We start from the raw sequence: 20,827 nt of genomic DNA on the forward strand, positions 1-20,827 counted from the left end.
TTTCCAGTTTCCTGAAGCATGTCTCTCTTTTACTATAAATGAAGCTACAGTCATCTACATGCTACTAAGAAAGAAAGCATACTAATCTTTAAAAATTAGCAATGCTGAGCCTGGTGGTGCATGCCTTTACATCCAACACACAGATCTCTCTGAGTTTGAGGCCAGCCTGGTCTACAAAGCGAGTCCAGGACATCCAGGGCTACACAGAGAAGCCATAATATGAACAAAATAAATAAATCAGCAGTAATCCCCACTTTTGGTGACAGCTTCTGACTCTACCAGGACTAGGGTGCCCATGGAGCTCCACATCTGTTTTTCCTGTGGTTAAAGTACCTCAGCATAAGAACTAGGAAAACACTGATCCAAAAGACTGACAAAACTAACTGACAACCAACTGCTTCTACTGCAACAGACACATAATAAAGACAAGAAATTCACAAAATCCAAGTTTTAATACCATATGAAGAAACCAGTAAAAAGGCATCCTCAAAAAGGCATACTGAAAAAGCTAAAGATTTTAAGGGAATTCCTCAGAAATCTATTTGTTTCCTCTATCTCCCGATCTACAAGCAGTTCCCAGTTTTTCTCAAAATATTATACAAGAAATCTTTTCCAAAGTGTTGGAACATGAACCATGAATAAAGCTATGAAGAGAATTCCAAGAGCTTATGAGAAAACTTCAGAAAACAAAATGAGTCTTGTAATTTCTGTTCCTCAGCAGTAGAGGCTGTTCTTGGCTAAGTAAATAGGAGTGGAATTCCTTCGTCATTATCCAGATGATGCTTCCAAGCGAGTGTTGTCCCTGACTGTTTGCAGCCTAACTAAACTCACGTGACAGCTTCTCCTATGACCTTGCTCAACCCTCATAATATAAACTGTCTCATGCTCTGAATAAAGTTGACTATTGCACGAAACTTTAGTTTGCCTCACTCTTAGGCTCTACTTCCCCAAGTTCATGCCACCAACTAGAGTACACTGAAGAATACAAAAAGTACTAATATGTAACATAATAATAATAATAATAATAATAATAATAATAAATGAATACGTATCTGACAAAGAATGTATACTCAAATCACACTCACAAAAACCCAATTCATTTTGTTTTTAAAGTTCAAAGGGCAAGTACCTTACAAGAAAGACCATTCATGTGACTACCAAGCAGATATTTAATATCATTACTCTCAATTAGATAGTAAGCATTACTAAGCAGTAAAAGCACGTTAAAACTATAAAAAAAAATTCCCACCTGCAGACTACCTAAACTAAGACGCTTAAGAACATTCAGTCTGGGTAACAATCTAGATCAAAAGGACCTTTCACATTCTGCTGATGGAAAATGCAATTTCTCCTAAAAGCATTCATGTTTCAAAGGTTTAAGTGTTAAAGTATAGGTGGTCCTACTGGCCAGCCTTCAGGGGCCTTCAGGAGCTGGCAACATCTACTCTGCCATTAAAAAGGACTCTCCAGCCTGTCTGTCTCTGTCTGTTTCTCTTAGAACTGTCTTTGAGTCCTTCTCTCTCTTTCTCTCTCTGTCCTCATGGCTCTCTCAGGCTCTAATTCCTCTCCCCTTCCTTACCCTCAAATAAACCTCTTTGTACCAGATCTGTTGTGTGGCTTGTAATCCCTCACATATATTATTTTAACAGTAAGAAGTCTCCAGCTTGGCATACTGGGATATAGTAAAAACTGTTAAGCAGAAGGGTCTGCCAAGTAAAGTTTTATGCCATTAGGAACATTCCCTCAAAGGAAATAATATAATCCTTCCCTACCCAACACATGTCACCAGCCTTTTTGACAGTTTGCTATGCCCTAGGCCTCCCAGTTCCACCTCTTTACCACCAGCAATTACCTAGAAGCAATGGGTCTACCTAGTCATGGCCTGGAACCCAAACAACTATGAACTAAAATAAGCATTCTCTCTTTTCAAGTTGATTCTGCTCATTTACCTGTTCAAGTAACAGAAAATACTATTATACAAATACTCTAGGAAAATTGCTTAATCCTATCTGAGTAAATTCAACACAAGCCCTGGTCAATAACCCAGTAATTCCACAACAATGTGCATAAAATAAACACATGTACCAACAAAGTACCAAATGTACATAAATCTCACATTATGTTGAACAGGAGAGTAGCCAAACATACCAGGTACAGTAGCACACTGTGTAACCCTAGCACTTGGGAAGTAGACTATAAAAAGATTAGGAGGGGCTGGAGAGATGGCTCAGAGGTTAAGAACACTGGCTGTTCTTCCAAAGGTCCTGAGTTCAATTCCAGAACCAGCAACCACATGGTGCCTTATAACCATCTATAGTGAGATCTGGTGTCCTCTTCTGGTGCGCAGGCACACATGCAGACAGAATGCTGGCTGGCTGGCTGGCTAGATAGATAGACAGACAGACAGACAGACAGACAGGAAAAACAAAAGCAAGCAAACAAAAACCCCAGGAACTCAAAATCACCCTCAATTCTACAACAAGTTGGAGGCCAGGCTGTTAGAGGTTAACTTTTAAATCCAGGACAAGCAAACGAAATATCTATGTAACTTATTAAAGAGGACCCGGCCTCCAGGTTCTCCCAGCATCCCTCAGCCCCTGCCTGTTACAGGGTGTGGCTGGCATACCCTACCTCTGCTCTGAACTTTCCAGCCCAGACGCTGGGCTGCACTTCCCCCAAAGGCTCTTCCCTACATAATCCAGATATCTGGTCACCCACTCCTTTTTGTACCTTTTGTACTTTTGGTCTCCTGGCTACTGTACTTGGTTCCCCTCCCCCTTTCCCCACATGGTTCGGGATCATGACCACCCAGGGACTCTCCCAGATTTGTCTGCCTCTGGCTATGTCCTCCTTATCTATATATTAAACTTTCTCCTCCACTCTTCTACCTAGGTCCTTTCCTTTCCTTTTTACTTTTTTCCCCCCATCATAAACTATAGAAGACCTTATCTAAAATAAAATAGCCAAAGAATGCATATTCTGATTTCCTTGTAAATAATAAATGATGCTAACCTATGATGTCATATGCTAGAGCTGGGACTCAACTGGTAGATGGCTCGCATAGCATACTTGTGGCCTGGGTTCCACCCCAGCACAAGATAAAACTAGATGAGACAGCACTCACCAATAATCCAGCACCCAAGAGGAAAAAAGACTAAAAATTCAAAGTCATCCTTGGCTATATAAGGAGTTTGAGGCCAGACTGGTCCACATGAAACCATTTCAAATCTCAAAAACTCATATCTAATAAACCCAGCCACCTAAATAAATAAATAAGTGAATAAATAAATGAATGAATGAATGAATGAAAAATAAGTGTGTGTATGTATGTCTGTGTGTATATATATATATATATATATAGAGAGAGAGAGAGAGAGAGAGAGAGAGAGAAATGAGAAAAAAACAACTCAGACTGTAGGGTTAATCTTTAGGAAAGAAACTTTAGTGAAAGGTCACTGATGCAGAATTTCATAACTGTTTAAAATGTTTATTTTTGAGAATCATTTCAGATTTAAGTCTGTCAAAAATACTGGGAGTATTAAATCCTACTAAAGCTGGAGAAATGGCTCAGCACTTAAGAGCTCTGTGGCAGAGGACCTGGGTTTGGTGGTCTGCACTTAGGTCAGCAATCCACAGCTGTCTTTAAATCTGGCTCCAGGGCCTCTGAGCACGTTTGTGCACGTGGGCATATACATGCATAGTCTACGAAAACACGCTTAATTAAAAATAAATCTAAAAAAACAGGAAATTAGGTTCTAAAACTGGAAGAGACTAACAACCATCACCTTTTTAACTAATCCAGCTTGATTTCTGTATAATTAAGCTCAAAAACTCTACATGAAACATTCCTTAAGATCATTCATACTCTTTCAGATTACATTTTAGCTAAGACTACACATAATTATCAGATTTCTCAAAATACTTGAAAACCTTAGTAACAGTCATGATTAAACTTCTGAATAGAACATTTCTTAAACCATCTAGAATGACAGGTCAGTAATGTTCCACCCTCCCACAGGAAAAAAACATGCACTACAAAGCATTCCCAGCTTCTTCCCCCCCCACCCACAACCTCATGGGTGTGTGCCACCAAATACTTTTAATTTTTCATCTCAGAAAAGACTGGGCATACCAGGAGCAGTAAATAGTTAATAATAATAAAACATGATGCCATCAAAGGCAGTTTACATTACAAGGAAATTTAAAGTAAAAAACAAAATTATGCAGTTCTAGTAAAGTACGCCAAGAGTCAAAGAAGCTAGAGCTCAGAAGAGGTTCAAACTCAATAAGAAACCAAGGACGACTCTGAACTCTGACTTCCTGTCTCCAAGTACCAGAATTATGGTAAGGTCAACATGACCAGTTTATGGGTGTTAGGGATCAAGCCAGGGCTTCCCACGTGCCAGGCAAGCAATTCACCAACTAAGCTACATCCTCGAACCCAATTACTAGGACTGTAAACTTTTAATTAGATTCACCAATAAACCAAAGGTGGACCCATTCTGACTATAAAAGGACTCCTTTAAATCAAGGTATTCCCTGATTTGTTCCTGAAAAATGCCCTGGCTTACAGTTAGACTCTATCATTAAACCATGAATTTAATTTGAAGGAGGAAAAGGCAAATTTTTACATCAAAATATGGGGCCAGCAAGATGTGTCATCAAGTAAAGGCATTTGCTGCCAAGCCTGAGGATCTGAATTCAATTCTCTGGGACCCACAGGGTAGAAGGGATTGAAAATGCACAAACAAGTTGTCCTCTTTCTGCTCTAGATCTCTTTCTCATACATACACACACACAGAGAGATCTATTTTTTTTTTTTTAAATACTGAAATCTTACCTCTAATTCTCACAATTCAGAGTTTAGGGCAGGAGAATTGCCACTAGTTTGAGTTCTATTTGAGTACATAGTGACTTCTGAGCCCAGACTAGGATAAACTTAAGACTGTCTCAAAAACAAACAAATCTAGCAATAGCTCCTAAATAATAGAAATATCTGTCATGGTGGCACAAACTTATAAACTTAGCAGTCCTAGTACTTGGAAAGATGAGACAAGGATGCTATGTGGCCTGAGCTACATACCAAGACTCTGGCAACCTCTACTGAAAGAAAGTCCTCAAACTAACAATAAAATTCGGCCACATTAACAAGCTGATTTTAAAAGACAGCTCCCAAACACCACTCACGTGAACTGGCCTTAATGCTACCATTTTTGTACTGTGGGTGTACTTCAAAAAACAAACAAAACTATTATTTACGTTTCTTATATATTCATCTCGCCATACCCTACTGTCTCCTGTAAGGCATTAGCCATTATTTTAAGTCCCACATTGGGTGCCATTCATTGGCATTCGTTTTTGTTTTTTGGTTTTTTTAACTCTTTTATTTACATTTCTTATATCTTTTTCTCCCTACTCCAACCCCAATCCCTTCCAACGCCCCAACACCAGCTAGGGGAGAGAAAGGGCTGGTGGGAGAGGGGACGCAGTTCTTTCTTAGCTGCTTCCTGCTGGTTGGGGTTGTCCAGTTCCTTGGAGCCAGTCTAATCCTCCTTTACAAAAGGGTTTGATTCCTTGATTACCTCCTTTTAAAAAAACAACAGCAAGTTTCATCCATATTATAAGAAAAGCCATTCTTTTGTTTGTTTGTTTTTAAACAGAAAGGGGGAAAATGTTATGGATATACAGATGATTTTGTTTTGGTCCCAGGTGTGGGATGTGGGACTGATTCAGATGGTCCACAGCAGCAGACTATTAGTTTTGTCCGGGCTTTTCAGCAGCTGCAGATAGGTTAAAATCTGAGGACTCTGGAGAGAGAATAAACACCAGACCCCACAGAATGTAGAGATCAGAAAAAGAACAATACTGCTCCTGCTTCCCCCTTGCTGCTCCTGGTTGCTGTTGTAAGAAAAGATGGAGATCTCCTGAAACAAGGATTAGACTGGCTCCAAGGAACCCGACACCCCTAACCATCAGGAAGCAGCTAAGAAAGAACTGTGCACCCTCTCCTACTAACTGTTTCTCTCCCCTACCTGGTGTTGGTGTTTTGGAAGGGATTGGGATGGAGTAGGGAGAAAAAGATATAAGGTAAATAAGATAGTTTAAAAAAAAAAAAAACTAACGCCAACATACAGTTATTTCTCTCTTGAACTATAGATAAGGGAAATATTTTTTCTTCCAACTAGCCAAGGATGAATGCTGGGAGTGCAGACATGTACTATGATGGATGGCCTGTTTTATTTAGCTCTGGAGAAAAAAAAAAAAAAAATCTGTGCCTTCTAAGCAAACACTCTACAAAATTATTACAGGAAGCAATTTCTTGAAATGTTTCATTAGGTGTTTTCATTTAGGTGTTAGAAATGTACCAGACAATGGAAACATAAGAATAAATAACAGCCTTAAGCATACTGCATCAAAAGTTAACCATTTCAGTTTGATGCTCTTGAGTATAGAGTTTAATATTTATTTCACCTCTATTTCCCCACGTTAAAAAACATTTTCCAAAATTCACATTACTCAATTAAATCCTACCTTAAGGCTAGCCATGAATGAGCCTTCCTGGGGTAGACTTACAGTCAGGAAGCCTTCCTTCTTCTCTATAAACATATAGTTGATAATAAAAGGATCTCTGTGGTCCGAAATTTCTGTAACTAGACAGACATGATGCTACACACCTGTAATCTTAGCCCTTAGGAGGCTGAAGAAGTTACTCTGACTTCAAACCCAGCCTGGACTACATACATCATGAGGTCCTGCCCTCAAAACAAAGCAAGTTCGGGCTGAGGAGATGGTTTAGTGGGTTTAGTGGGTAAGAGTACCTGCTGAGCAAGCTCAAGGACTTCAGTTCAAATCCCTAGCACCTACATTGAAAGGGGGAGGAGAGGGACATGACCAAATATACAGTTAGCATGGAAGAGTTGGAGCACAGATAAAGAATGTCGACAGCAGGAATCCTGAAGCTTGCTGTGTGACAACCTAATTCTGGGTTCAGTGAGAAACTTTAAGAAAAGGCAGAGTTATAGAACATGTTGACATCTTCCTCTGGCCTTTGGGCTGGCACACACCCACACACACTCTCAGGAGCACTAAGCGTGACAGCCCCTGACTGTTTCCCTGACACTAGGAAGCAGTAGAGACACTCGGACTCTTGGGAGATCATTCACTAACCAGACAGTCTAGGTGAACTCAAAGTACAATTAGAAAATACACTGGACAAGCCACAAAGAAAGATACCAGAAACAACCTATAGCCTCCACATGCATAAGCAGAGGTCAGTATACCTTCACACACATTTTTACATACACAGCAACAACATAAAAGCCCCTGAAGGAATGTTTGCTTGTACCCTCCCCCACCTCATGCACTGAAATCCTAATCCTAAACACCAAGGTATTCTGAGGTAAGACTTTAGGGAGGTCATTTTTCTTAACGATAAAGCCTTCATAATAGGATCAGTGTTCTTACAGGGAATTGGAGCTTGTCTCCGTCCCTCCCAACAGGTGAGTATGTAGGCAGCAGGTAGCTAGAATGATGAGAAGGACTCTTACCAGAACCCACCCATGACATCTCCCACCAAGATCTTGGATTTCAACCTCCAGAACAGGAAAAAATAAATATCTGTTCTAAAGTTTATGGAATTTACAGAATCCCAAGTAGCCTGAGAAAACATTAGTAAGTTTCACTCTTTCAGGGATAGAATAGGACAAAAACCAAACAAACAAAACAACAACAAAAAAATCCACCAATAGTCCCTAGAGTTTTATGTAAGAATTAAAGTAAATAACGAATGAATATTAAGCACTTTGCTGACTGATGACACATTATGCCTTTATGCCTGCTGTTCATTCAATATTCTACCAATAATCTCTTTTATTTCCTGTATTTTTATAATCAGTAATTGTTGACTATATGAGCTGAGAGAGAAAAAAAAAAAAAGAGAAAGTGTTATGCCAGTAGCTTTGACAACTGTCTTTACCTATTTCCAACAGCAAGGAGACTGCGAGCGGGAACTGAGATGACAGTCATCTCAGTCATCGCTATGATCTGAAGACAGGGCTTGTCCCAGCACAGAAACAAAAACACCACGCCCCTGCGGGAAGGAAGACCTGAGGCTCTCTTGCCAATGGAAGCAGCCAGCAAACACATTTATTCCATTGTTGCCCTGTGCCGTGGTGGTCTGGCAGCTTTAGAAAAGCAGAAATGGCTCTTTCTGAACCATTCTCAGAGGATATGGATCTTGCACTGGGCCAAGTCAGAGCCCTGGATGTGGACCTGGATGGTAACTAAGCCAGTCAGCCCACCAGCTCTTCCTTATCCTTACCACCAGGGCAAACTCTCCAAATCTGCTCTGACTAGGCCACCTAATACTGTCATCTGCAGGAGGTAGAGTCAACTCCTCCTTCTCTCATGTATTTGGGAATGACTCACCCACACCCACAACTCCACAATGCTGCCCAGTCAAGGCACAAGGGCCCACTCTCCCAAGTATGAGGCTGGGCCAGCTCTCTCACACCCTCGCAACTGGCTCACCTGCAGCCCTCCACCAGAGCTATCTTTACTGTGCTGCTCAGACGAGGCACAGGGCCCACTATCCCAAGTGCTATATATAGCCAGTGACAGGGCAGAGCTAGCTCTCCTGACTACTGCAGGTGGTGAGGGCATAGAGTGAAAGGGGGTGGGTATCACCCCCACACCCAAGCCACATCGTGGTTTAGGACTGGCAGGACCAGTTCTTTCGTTCTTGCCCTTGGGGCCAGCTCACCTGAGCCCCCTTCACTGGAGCCAGCACTACTGTGCTACCCAGGAGAGATGCCAGAGAGGGACAGGGACAGTACAGTTTGGCACAGTCACAATATTTTTATTTCAAATGAGTTAAGAGACCCTTGATTCTCTAAGATTCCTTTTAGCTTCAAAGTTCAATGTTGCTAAGTTCAGTAAAAGTTGGGGGGGGTATTCATTTAACAACAGACACAAAATGAATAAGGTTTACCTTTGGGCATGTAAAGAGGGGAGAGTGGAGGAAGAGAGAAAGAGATTCAGAAGAGAACATGGGATCCCTTGGAATCGGAGTTACAGGTGGTTACAATCTGGCTGATATGGGTGCTGGAAACCACTCAACCAAAAAACCATTTCTTCAGTCCCTTGTTTCACTGTCTGGTTGTTAGTGCTGTGGTGGTGGTGATTTTGTTCTTTTTTGGGGGGGGTGAGGGGGAGGTTGTTTGGTTTTTGAGACAGGCTCTTACTGTGCAGTCTTGGCTGGCCTGGCACTGAAGTGTACCAGAGTAGCTCCACTTTGCCTCTGCTTCGAAGTGCTAGGCTTTAAAGCTGTATGCCAACCCACCTAGCTCATTCATTCATTCAAGAAAGCCTCAATGTTTAGCATAGGCTGTGGGCAAACAAACCTCCAAAGTACCCAAGATAGGCAACAAAACCAGAAGAAAAACAACAGGAACCTGGCTCGGATTCCAGGTTTATCAAGTAACTGATGGATCTGATCAAGCGTATGTGGCACTTAAATAAAGGATCAGCTGCCAAATTCATCGGGAGGTGATGAGCAACGAACACTTAACCGAGTCATATGAACCAGTCTTCTCAAGTAGGGCCTGCGCTGGCCTGTAAAACCCAGCTACTGCGAGCCGGCGAAGAAGGGCTCCAAGTTCAAGGCCAGCAGAGCTATAGAGTAAGTACAACGGAAGTCTGGACATTTCTGTGAGACCTTGGCTCAAAATAAAAGGGAGCCTGGAGAGATGCCTCAGTGCTCAAGAGTACTTGCTGCTCTTGCAAAAGACCCAGGTTCAGTTCCCAGCACTCACATGGTGACTCACAGCTGCCCATAGCTACAGTTCTAGGAGATCTGACACTTTTTTTTTTTTTTTTTTTTTTTTTGGTTACCAGGAACTCACGTAGGGTACAGTCATAAAAGCAAACACTTAAATCTTTTTTGAAAGTATAACAAAGGCTAGGGAGGAGCACCTGCCTAACATGCATGAGGTTCTAGGTTCAAATCCACAGAGAAAAAAACAAAGAAGGGGATTGGGTGGCAAAAGAGCACAGTAGGGCACACCTGTAATCCTAGTACAGGAAGACAGACCAGGAGGATTGAGAGCTCAAAGAGAGCCTCTACTACACAGGTCAGTCAGAGACATTAAAAAAAAAAAATAATGTCCAGAGACATTATTAAGGGGGGGGGGGGGATTCATCCTGAGGACACAGCAAATTCAAAGCTAGCCTGAGCTATATAGCAACCCTGTCTTAAAACACCACCAACAAACAAAAACCCATTAGCACACAATAACAAATGTGTCATAATATCTATATAAAACTAAGTCATGAACAGTCCATCCTTAATTACTAACGAATGTGTCTTGATTATTTCCTCATCATTTCATCCTAACTTATTATTGGAAATTATATGATGAAATGAATATGTAAATGAAAGTAAATGGGAGCTTTAGAAAAAGCCCCCATTAAGAAAAGTGGGCCAGGGAGCGAGCTCAGCAGGTAAGAGAGCTGGGACACCAAACCTGATGGGCTGGCTGAGTGTGATTTCTGGAGCACACATGGTGGCACTGAAAACTGGCCTTAGACCTCTGACCTCTGCAGGCCACTCACACCCCAACACACACACTGGAGGTTGAGGCAGGAGGATGGTTAGCTGTTAAAGGGTGAGCTCCTAGGCAGCTGAGGGCTAAAGCTTGAGATTATGTATCAAAACAAAAGCACCTAGCCAACATGTAAACCATGCATGCTAGAGTTCTGTTACAAAGTAACTTTTCTCCCGCTTCCATAGATTGGGAACCCCATCTGTTCCGTGCTAACAACTTGTCATTTTTATTTGCTGGAGCTTCTGCAAGTACTCTACTTGCCTTCAGAACACAAACTACACTAAACTCTTTCAGAAGCATTGATAGATATAGGTCGTAGATGCAGCAGCAGAGAAAGAAGCTTGCCAAGATGGTAAGCCTTTATTTTCAGAAGGGGCACCGGGGTTCTGCCTTCTTAGAAAAGACTGACACCCAGCTAGCTCACTCCGGTTACTTAAGTCAAGGTTAACCAGGGCTGGAAAAGGTTCCAACTACCAAAGTTATCTTGCCCCTGCTGCCTATGAGAGCAGACAACCCACACAAATCTCGGTCCCTTTTGACCATGGCTAGCCATATCAAAAGTAAGAACTCCAGGTTTGCCAGGAGTATCTTCGGACCAAAGGCTGGTGCAGCTGCAAGCTCACATAGCAACAAGGGCAGATTCTTCAGAGACATTTCTTCAAGGTTCAAACGGTCTCAGAACAAATTTTCAGCCTCTACTGACCAAAACATAACAAAAGCTTTGCTGAAACATTTCCATCAAAGCCAGGCACAAAGGCTTTACTATATATTCCACTACACAAAGGTTTGGAGGTATTACTCACTGATACCTGCCTATCATGCTCAAGGCTAGGCCCCATTTACTCACTGTAAAAGCAAATTAACCCATTCACTCTTTAAGAATCCTACAAAATGGGGCTAGAGAGACGGCTGAATGATTAAGAGCACTGGCTGCTTTTTCAGAGGACCAGGGCTCAATTCCCAGAAACACATGGCAGCTCACAACTGTTTGTAACTCCAGTTCCAGGAGATCTGACACCCTCACACAGACAAACACATTGGAAAAACACCAATGCAGATAAAAATAAATTATTAGTTAAAAAAGGAATCTTCAAAAGAAAGTCAACTCCTATCAAAAGCCATTTCAGTGGAGAAATAAGAAAAATATTACTGCCCAAAATACGTATTTATACTTATGTTTATAAAATTTCTTGCTGTAAAAAAAAAAAAAAAACTCTATTTCATTGTTGACTTTAAAAAAAAAAAAAGCACTAGAAAATGAAATGAAACACCTATTAAAACTATCCCAGATTGCTAACATATTCATTTCCACTGGATGGCCAAAAAGAGGAGACCATGAAGCATTTAATTGTGTACAGTAAAATATTCTTCTCACATCCATTTGTTGTAGGTTATTAATATTTATTATTGACTTATGTTTTAGTGGTCATTCCTAAACCAGCTGTATACCCAAATCACCACACAGAGACTAAGATGTATTTAGTTAACTTAGAGCACAATGCTGGGCAATGCTCTTTCCTAAACCTCCAAAACGGCATAATTTCCTACCATTCAGATTTTACACATTATACTTGCTTTTAGTCATATTTTAGGTTCAGTTCATCTCTCTTTATGGTTCCAAGTGCTCTCTCTGCTCTCCTCCTCCCACTCCCTTCCTTCTCCTCCCCCCTCCTGACCAGGATGTCCCATCCTATTCTCTCCATTGCTCAGCATTGTGGCTGGTTGTTTTACTGCCAACATAGAAAACAAATGGTGCCATGTTTACACAAACTTGAGACGGGTGATGCTTAGAATAAGTATCACAATGCAATGCCCGGATTGAAGCCAGATAGTGGGGGAGAGAAGTCAACATTTGAATGAACAAGGGTAAATTGTATACATTCCACAAGAACATTATACCAACATTTATTTCACAGTATTGGATTTTTTCCTTAGAAAGAAAAGTCTTTGTTGCCTCCTGGTCCACATTATACCAACATTTATTTCACAGTATTGGATTTTTTCCTTAGAAAGAAAAGTCTTTGTTGCCTCCTGGTCCACTGCCACATGAAAAGCAGCAGCCATACACTACTGACCCCAAGGAGGCTGCTGCTCCTGCCTCCCCACCTTTCCTGTCATGAAACCCTGAAATCTCTATGACACTGTAAGCCAAAATAATCTTTCCTCCCTTAGAGGACTTTTAAATCACCTATCTTTCTAAAACTTCTAGAGTATTACTACTTTTCTCTCACACTCAGTTACTGTGAAATACAGCCAATTTACCAGAAAAAAAGTAGCTATATAAATTCAATGATGCTACTATAATTTTTAATAACTATACTCTAAATTAAACACACCTAACTAAAAACTATGAAAATTTATTTTAAAACTAAAGTCATAGGGGCTGTAGTTCAGCAAAAGAAAGCATGACTAGCAAGTATGTAGCAAGGTCCTGGGCTCAATTCACAACACTGAGGGGAGAGAAAAAAAGAAATGAATGGGAAGACAAGGAAGAGAAGAGGATAGAAGGAGAGAAGGTGTGTGGGTAGGGGTGGGGGATGAAAGGAAAAGAGTCCAGGCCAAACTCTTTGATGCAACTTTGATAATCTACTTTGTCAACTGTCACTCTTGAATTCCCCTTTGGGGTTATGAAACACTAATGTTTTTGGCAACCATATTGCTGGTTCCTTCAAATTCTTTGGTTAAAGATACACTTTCTTTTGATTCCAATATTAAAATGGATCTAAACTACCATTCACATTTTTTTTGTTTTGTTTTGTTTTGTTTTTCAAGACAGAGTTTTTCTGTATAGCCTTGGCTGTCCTGGACTCACTTTGTAGACCAGCCTAGCCTCTTAACTTGTAGAGATCTGCCTGCCTCTGTCTCCCTGTGTGCTGTGATTAAAGGCATGCACCACAGCACAAAGCTTGCTTTTTAAATATTGAATGTAGGGCTGGAGAGATGGTTCAGAGTTAAAGAGCACTGGCTGTTCTTCCAAAGGTCCTGAGTTCAATTCCCAGCAATGAGATCTGGTGCCCTTTTCTGGCATGTAGGCATACATGCAAGCAGAATACTGTACAAATAAGTAAATATTTAAAATTTGACTATAACATTAAAAGTCCTTTAGCAAGCTGGTCATGGTGGCACACTCCTGTAAGCCCAGCACTATGAGTCCAGCCTGGTCTACAAAGGGAGTCCAGGACAGCCAAGGCTACAGATAACCCTGTCTCTAAAAAAAAAAACAAAAACAAAAACAAAAACAAACTTAGCCCAGTGCAGTGGTGCATGCCTGTAATTCTAGCAGTCAGGAGGCAGAGGCAGGTGGTATAATCCTAGCACTTGGGAGACAGAGGCAGAATTAAAGGCCAGCCTGGTCAATAAAGGTAGTCAGTCCAAGATAGCCAGGGAGAACCTGTCTCGAAAAACAAAACAAAAAATTCCTTAGCTTTGCTAATGCTTTAGGTTACGAACAACAAAAGACTAATTCTAATTAATATTAATGAGGACCACTCCTAAATTGGGGGGGGGGGTGGAGGGGTAGACTGGCTGAGGAGGTAAAAATAAACTTCAAAGTTGAAGAGGGAAAGATATGAACAGAAAAGCATAAAAGGGGGATGAAAACAAAATAGCTGAGCATAGACCAAATATGGAAATCGTCAAGCCAAGACTCCAAGAGGGAATCTGTATGTTGTGTGCACCTTTTAACATTCCAGAGGAAGGTTAAACCAACGCACGCTTTTATTGCTATTGTTGCTATTGTTCTCTACTTTCTGTTGCTTTCATGACTGTGCTCTTAGCTTGCTGTTAGTACAAAATAAGGCACTTGCTGGCTTTCTATAAGCTTCAGTGAAGAAAATATGGTTAAATTTTGTTTTGTATTAACAAGAAGAGAGTCACTACAATTAAGAACATGTACTTTAGCCAGTCACGGGGGCACACGCCTGTAATCCCAGCATTCAGGGAGGCAGAGGCAGGTGGATGTCTGTGAGTCTGAGGCCAGCCTGTTTAAAAGGCTCCATTCAGAAATCATATTTTCTCACCAAATTTCTTCATTGAGCTACTCCTTTACTGGTGTACTCTTAACAAACAAAAAGGACACTTAGAGAAACAGTATTTTGGAGCATCCTAAAGGCAGAAATCTTTCACTGGTGTGTTCCACAAAGCAAAGACACTTCCTAACCCATAAAAAGAACTTAAAAAAAAAAAAAAAGTATTGGAAAAAGATTGGATGCTACTTCTGCTATATTGCATTAAGCCATGTCTTGGTGTTTTCATTATTAAAACACGTTAATTCCACATCATGCTTGTCACCCCTGAATTGAGTCTACTCTCCAAAGGACAAACGATGCAGTATGAAAATAATCATTAATAAGCCCCTTTTATACCTGCTCGGTGTAATACAGATGTTCGTTATCCACCCTGAAAACCTGACTTTAATCCCTAGAATCCACTCGGTCAACAGTCTTTACTTATCTGACTCATATGGGCATGTTATGCCACAAGTGAATGTGTCATACACACAAGAAATCAGTCTTCAAATTGCTCTGCCCATGAGGTCTGACTACAGTAAACCTTAGACAAAGTAAGGCAGATAGAGGGAAATCTCAAAAGTAAAATGAATGACAAATTTTGCAACTCACTATGGATTGATAATTATTGATAAGTGTTTAGTGTTCTCTTCTCTGTGTTTGGTATTTTCCGTAATTAAAATGCTCAGAATCAACAAAAGGGTTCCTCAAGTAAAAGCCGTCTGACAAGCAACCCTAAACCTAGCTTTGATCCCAGAATGCCACAGTGAAAAAGCAGGAGGGAATTAACTCCTTAGAGTTGTCCTCTGACTACCCACATACATACACCATAATAACATTTAAATAATTTTACTGAAAATTGTAAGGCAAAAAAAAGTGTTTGCACTGGAGAACCAAAAATGAGGTTCTGGCACAAAGAACAAGCTAACACAAAGAAAACTGGCAATTTCTGAATGATTACTTGGTAGCCCTTGGGAGGTGGAGGCAGGGGTCAGGAGGTTAAGGCCAGCAGGTTTGTGAAACAAGCCTGGACTACTAGAGACCCTGTCTCAAAAATGAAAGTAAGTCAGGCAGGGTGTCCCACGAAGCCCATAATTCCACCATCTGAAGGGGTAAGCAGTTAGATCAAGAGCATCCCACATACAGTTCCAGGCCAGCCTGGCCTACCTATGACCCTGCGGGGGGGGGGGGGGAGGTAATGCTGTCACAACTTTAAGTCCAAAATTCTTAATATTTAATAAATATTGAAATAATAGGATATCAGATCAAAAATAGTTCCCAGGAATTATTTAACCCAACATTCTCATTTCATTCTCAGGAAAACAGAGTTGGTGGGAAAAATGAAATCTGTTACTACACTTCTTCTAGGATGTACTAAACATGAGTACTTGAGGACTACGGAGATGTTAGGCAACACACTAGGCTTTAAAAGATGGGGGTGGGAACAAGCATAACTATAAACAATCAAGTCACCTTAAGATGCCTTAGAGAGGAAACACACACAGCCAAGATCACAGCATGTCCTATCAAATTGAAAATGTCACATAGCAATGCAATTCCAGGAATGAGTTTCCAGCATTTAACCTCCATTCTAAAATTAAATTGTACTTGACAGCACTGCTCGCTGGTTGTTTATGGAAAGGGGGAGTGACAAGCACTGAGCCGTCTAAACAGCAATGCTGCCCTCCACAGCAAGCACTGTATTTCTAGCCCTGCCTTTTTACCTGAGCCAAAACAGCAACGGAACCTACTGCTGATTTACTAAACTCATGAACCAGAATCTGGAAACAAAACAAACAAACAAAACATTTAACTATGCTCATAAATCCAAACTGGCTGTCTTCACACATATAAAAATACTGTACACCAAAGAAAAGTTGCTTATATTCCTTGAAAGCACTATTCTTTGGCAAGTCTAAGTGATTTTTAAAGGGTCTACCCAACAAACAAACTTATTTTCACTCTGCCCAAGTTACACAAACACCTAAAGGGGAACACACCGAAGAAGCATTTTAATTTTAACCACTTAATAAGTGGATTTTCTTTGATCATTAATCTCCACTTTTATGGATCCTTAACACCGTAAACTTCTTTATACTCTAGTCAAAAGATCTGTTAACCTTGACATTTTATGGTCACTCTACGAAGAACAAATTGTTTTAGTTTTGCATCTCCTCTACGTTGGAGAGTATGAAAAAGCTGTCAACCCCACCCTGACCCCCACCAATTAGCACGTAAGAATTATCCCGTGGAGAGATACAGCTGACTCTCGAATATAAACCCCTGAGTCATCACCAGCAGTACACTCAGAAGATTCTGGTGAACACCAGTGACATGCCCTGTGTAATCACTCATCGGCAACCGAATGCATGAACATAGACTCTTAGCAGATTATAAGTAGCATACCAAACAAAACAGCAAAGTTCTTATATAAAAAGTTCTGCCGCAGAAAAGATGCACAGAGAGCAAATGACCTCTCCAAACTTTTTGCTCCGGCATTACTTTCCTTGGCTCTGACACTGTAATTTGCCGCGAGTGTATACAGAAAACAAAAGAACACTTGAAGCTGAGGTTAAGGTTGTCAACATTTACCGGATCAACTCAAAACCACAGCGCAGAGAGCTAACAAAGCCCCTGAACAACCTAACAGCGCTCTTTACTATTTATTTGCCTTAGAATCAGCAAAGTCTCCACTGAGGAAATGTCACTACAGGTACATACATAAGCTTTCCTAGGATTCTAAGACAGCATTATCGACATCAACGTCTACTCAGCCCAAGAATGCGCTTACTGCCTAATCTGAACCAATGATTTCAATTAAATCCAGGAAGCCCCCCAAGAAACAAAGTAACACAGAGAGAGACACAACACGCTCACAACAGAACCTCTGGAACAGAGTTCCGCCTCCTTCCTACTAGCAACGCGGTTAGGGAGGTAAGTGAACAGGCTTGGATGTCGGGGAAGAAAACCAAAAAGCCCAGAAGCGAAGACAGGAGTTGCTTCCCCGAAGACCGGACCTCTCTACTCCGCAGCTCCGCGCGCAGAGCCGCAGGAGAACCAAAGGGAAACGTCGTCGCAATCCCCGGGGACTCCTGCGGCTCCCTGGAGCCTGACAGGTGAAGGGAAACGACCCGAAGGCTGGCCGTGAGGGGCGACTAGCGGGACCCAGAGGCGCCGCAGAAAGCAGCGAGGAGGATGGGTCCCTCCAGAGCTCGGCCGCGCCCTTGGAACCCTGCACCAGGCCAGCGCCGCCGGGACGGGACGAAGCTGAGCAGCGGCAGCGCAGACAAAGAGCCCGGATCGCCGACAGCCTCGGCCCACTTACGTGGAGAGTTTCCGGGTCCAGAAGAGGCCCCCGGGCCACAGCTCTTGCAGCTGAACCGCACGGCCCAGGTTGCTCTTGATCTGCGCCAGCTGCAAGTCGGATTCGGCGTCGAGCCGCTCGGCGTAGGGCAGAAGCTTGTTGTACACGATCTCCTTCTGCGGGACGAAGGCCCGCGGGCCCAGCCCCGGTCGCCCGCCAGGCTCAGGGGGGTCCCCACCGCCAACCCGCTCCGGCGCCTCCATTAAGCCCGGGGCCGCCCCCGGACCGCCCCCCGGCCCCCGCCCCGCTGCGGGCTCTGCCTCGTCCGCGTCGCGTCGCCCTCGCCCGGACCGCTGGGCCCCGCGGCTGCCCGGCGCGCTGCTGGACCCCGCGCGGCGCCCGGTTCGTTGGAGGCGACAGCAGCTGCTCTGCCGGGCCCGCTCCGGCTCGTCTCTGGTGACGCTGCAGCCGCCAGACCCAGAGGTTCCGGACAGGCCTCAAGTCACTTCCGGGGCGGGCGGGGGCGGGGCGGGCGGGGGCGGGGCGGGCGGGGGCGGGGCGGGGCGGGGCGGGCGGGGCGGGGCCTGGACGGGCCAGGGAGGCTTTCTTCCGGACCGCAGAGTTTGGAGTCCGCGGCGGGGGTCGCTGCGTGAGGCTGCAAGCTAGAAATGAGTGACCCCGAGCTGATCCAGCAGGATCCAGGTGGCCTCTGGCACCTCTGGGATCCGTTATGAAAGAGCAGCTTGTATCCAGTTTGGGAGGTGGGAGTGGGCACAGAGGCAGTGTGATCAAGAACAGTTCAAGGCCATCCTTGGTAATATGGTAAGTTTGGCTGCTCTTCCAAAGGACTGGGGTTCAATCCCCAGCACCCACATGGCAGCTCACAGCTGTCTGTAACTTCAGCTACAAGGGATCTGATACCCTCACACCAACCAATGCACATAAAATAAAATTAATTATTTTTTTTTAATTTACTCTTTGTTTTGTTTTGTTTTGTTTTTTGAGACCACGTTTTGCTGTATAGCCATGGCTATTCTGGAGCTGCTGTGTAAACCGGACTTGCCTTGAACCTTGGGCAATCCTAGGATTGCTGGTATATACCACACCTGACAAAATTTTACATTAAAACCTTTTATAATGCATTTCACTGTGGCACACATATAAGTGTGCCACAGTGCCTGTGGTTGACTTGCAGGAGCTGATCATCTCTTCTACTTTGTGGGGCCTGTGAATTGAACTCAGGTCCTCAGGCTTGGCTACAGGTGTCTTTTCTAGATGAACCCAACATTTCCATTTTTAAAGAACCTCTCTGGCTCTGTGTGAAGACTGCGCTTGGAGAGATGAGATTAGAAACTGGAGGGCCCTTTAAAAAGATGATATTGTGCAGGGTGTCATACATGCCAGTAATTCTAGCACTGGAAAGGCAGAGGTAGGAGAGCCACAATTCAAGGTCACCCTGGTCTATACAGATGCTGTCTCCAAAAGCCTCCCTCAAAAAAAACATAATAAGGACCAGGATGTCAGCTGAAATTGAGACACATTTCAACAGAATGGTCTGGGCTTAGTATTGGATGGAATGTAAAGAGTAAAGGAGAACAAGATACTGTGATAATAGAAGTCTGGTTTAGAAAGGTGGTTAGATAATGAAAGCCATTCAGAAGAAAGACAAGCAGAAACAACTTTGGAGAAAGCAAGTGTGTTGAGTATGCAAATATACATGTGTGTTAAGGGGGGGGACTCAGCTGGTATAGAAATGAGCTTATAGTATATAGGGAATAAGAAAAAGTATGACAAGAACAGACCTCTGAGGAAACCCACATTTAAAATGGACAATAAGCCAGGCATCGTGGCACATGCGTGAATCCAAGTACTCAGGGAGGCAGAGGCAGATGTATCTCTGTGAGTTCAAGACCAGCCTGGTCTACAGGGTGAGTTCCAGGACATCCATGGCTACACAGAAAAACCCTGTCTCAAAAAAACAAAATAAACAAATAAACAGATTTTATATATATATATGGAGAGAGAGATGGATAGATAAAATGGGCAATGAAGGGGAGATGGACTACAGGAGTGTTTATTCACAAGAAGCAGTAAGGAGCTGGAGAGATGGATCAGGGCCTAAAAACATGTTCTTGTGAGGATTAGTTTGATTTTCAGTACCCAAAGAAGGCACTCACAGGTATTTGTAACTCCAACTCCAGAGGATCCGGTGCCTCTGAACTCTAAGCATCTGTGTTAACAAGTTCACAGACGCACACCCAGATTCACACACAGACACATAATTTTTAAATATTTTTAAAAAGAAACAATAAAAGATATGAGCCTGGCCTGTGGTAGTGGTGCACACTTTTAATCCTAGCACTTAGGAGGCAGATGCAGGCAAATCTTCATGAATTTGACGCTAGCTTGGCCTATAGAGCGAGTCCCAGAACAGCTAGAGCTGTACAGAGAAACCCTGTCTCAAAATGCCAAAACCAACCAACCAATCCAATAAGAGATATAAAGTATTTAGGAAGAGTGGGAGGGCACTAAAAACTACAGTATTTCAGAGAGAAGAAGTGACTAATTCTATCCTAGATAGCTGGCAGGTCAAATGAACTGAAACCTGAGCCAAGTTTTATTGATAAAGTAGATAAGAACAGTTTTATGAGTCTGCACTGTGGAATGCGACTGTGACGACGAAGGACAAATGTAAAATGAAAAAGGTGAGTATAGATAACGTTTTAAAATTGTGGCTAGAACAGGAAAGTGGAGAGAGCAGGAGGAAGGGAGAGCCTTCCAGTGTGAGAAAAGAAGAAAGCCATGTTTTCGTATTGGAGTTGCTACCAAGTTGAGCACTTCTCCCTGCAGGGCTTTGTCCTTGTCTCCTTGAGGTCTCTAAATGGAATCATGAGTTGAGATTATTGGAGTGG

General features: G+C 42.6%; 1 protein-coding gene across 1 annotated transcript in view; it reads right to left on the bottom strand.

Moving 5' to 3' along the window:
* Positions 1-18,392, bottom strand: part of Psme4 (proteasome activator subunit 4) — a 117,547-nt gene extending 99,155 nt beyond the window's left edge. Inside the window, exon 1 of the mRNA XM_055628776.1 lies at positions 17,937-18,392. Coding sequence (XP_055484751.1) covers positions 17,937-18,178 — 242 coding nt within the window. The 5' untranslated portion in view covers positions 18,179-18,392. The remainder of the gene's footprint in view (positions 1-17,936) is intronic.
* Positions 18,393-20,827: the final 2,435 nt, after the last annotated feature.

The sequence above is a fragment of the Psammomys obesus genome, unplaced genomic scaffold (assembly GCF_907164565.1).
Source record: "Psammomys obesus unplaced genomic scaffold, mPsaObe1.curated_primary_1811, whole genome shotgun sequence".
Classification (NCBI taxonomy): Eukaryota; Metazoa; Chordata; class Mammalia; order Rodentia; family Muridae; genus Psammomys; species Psammomys obesus.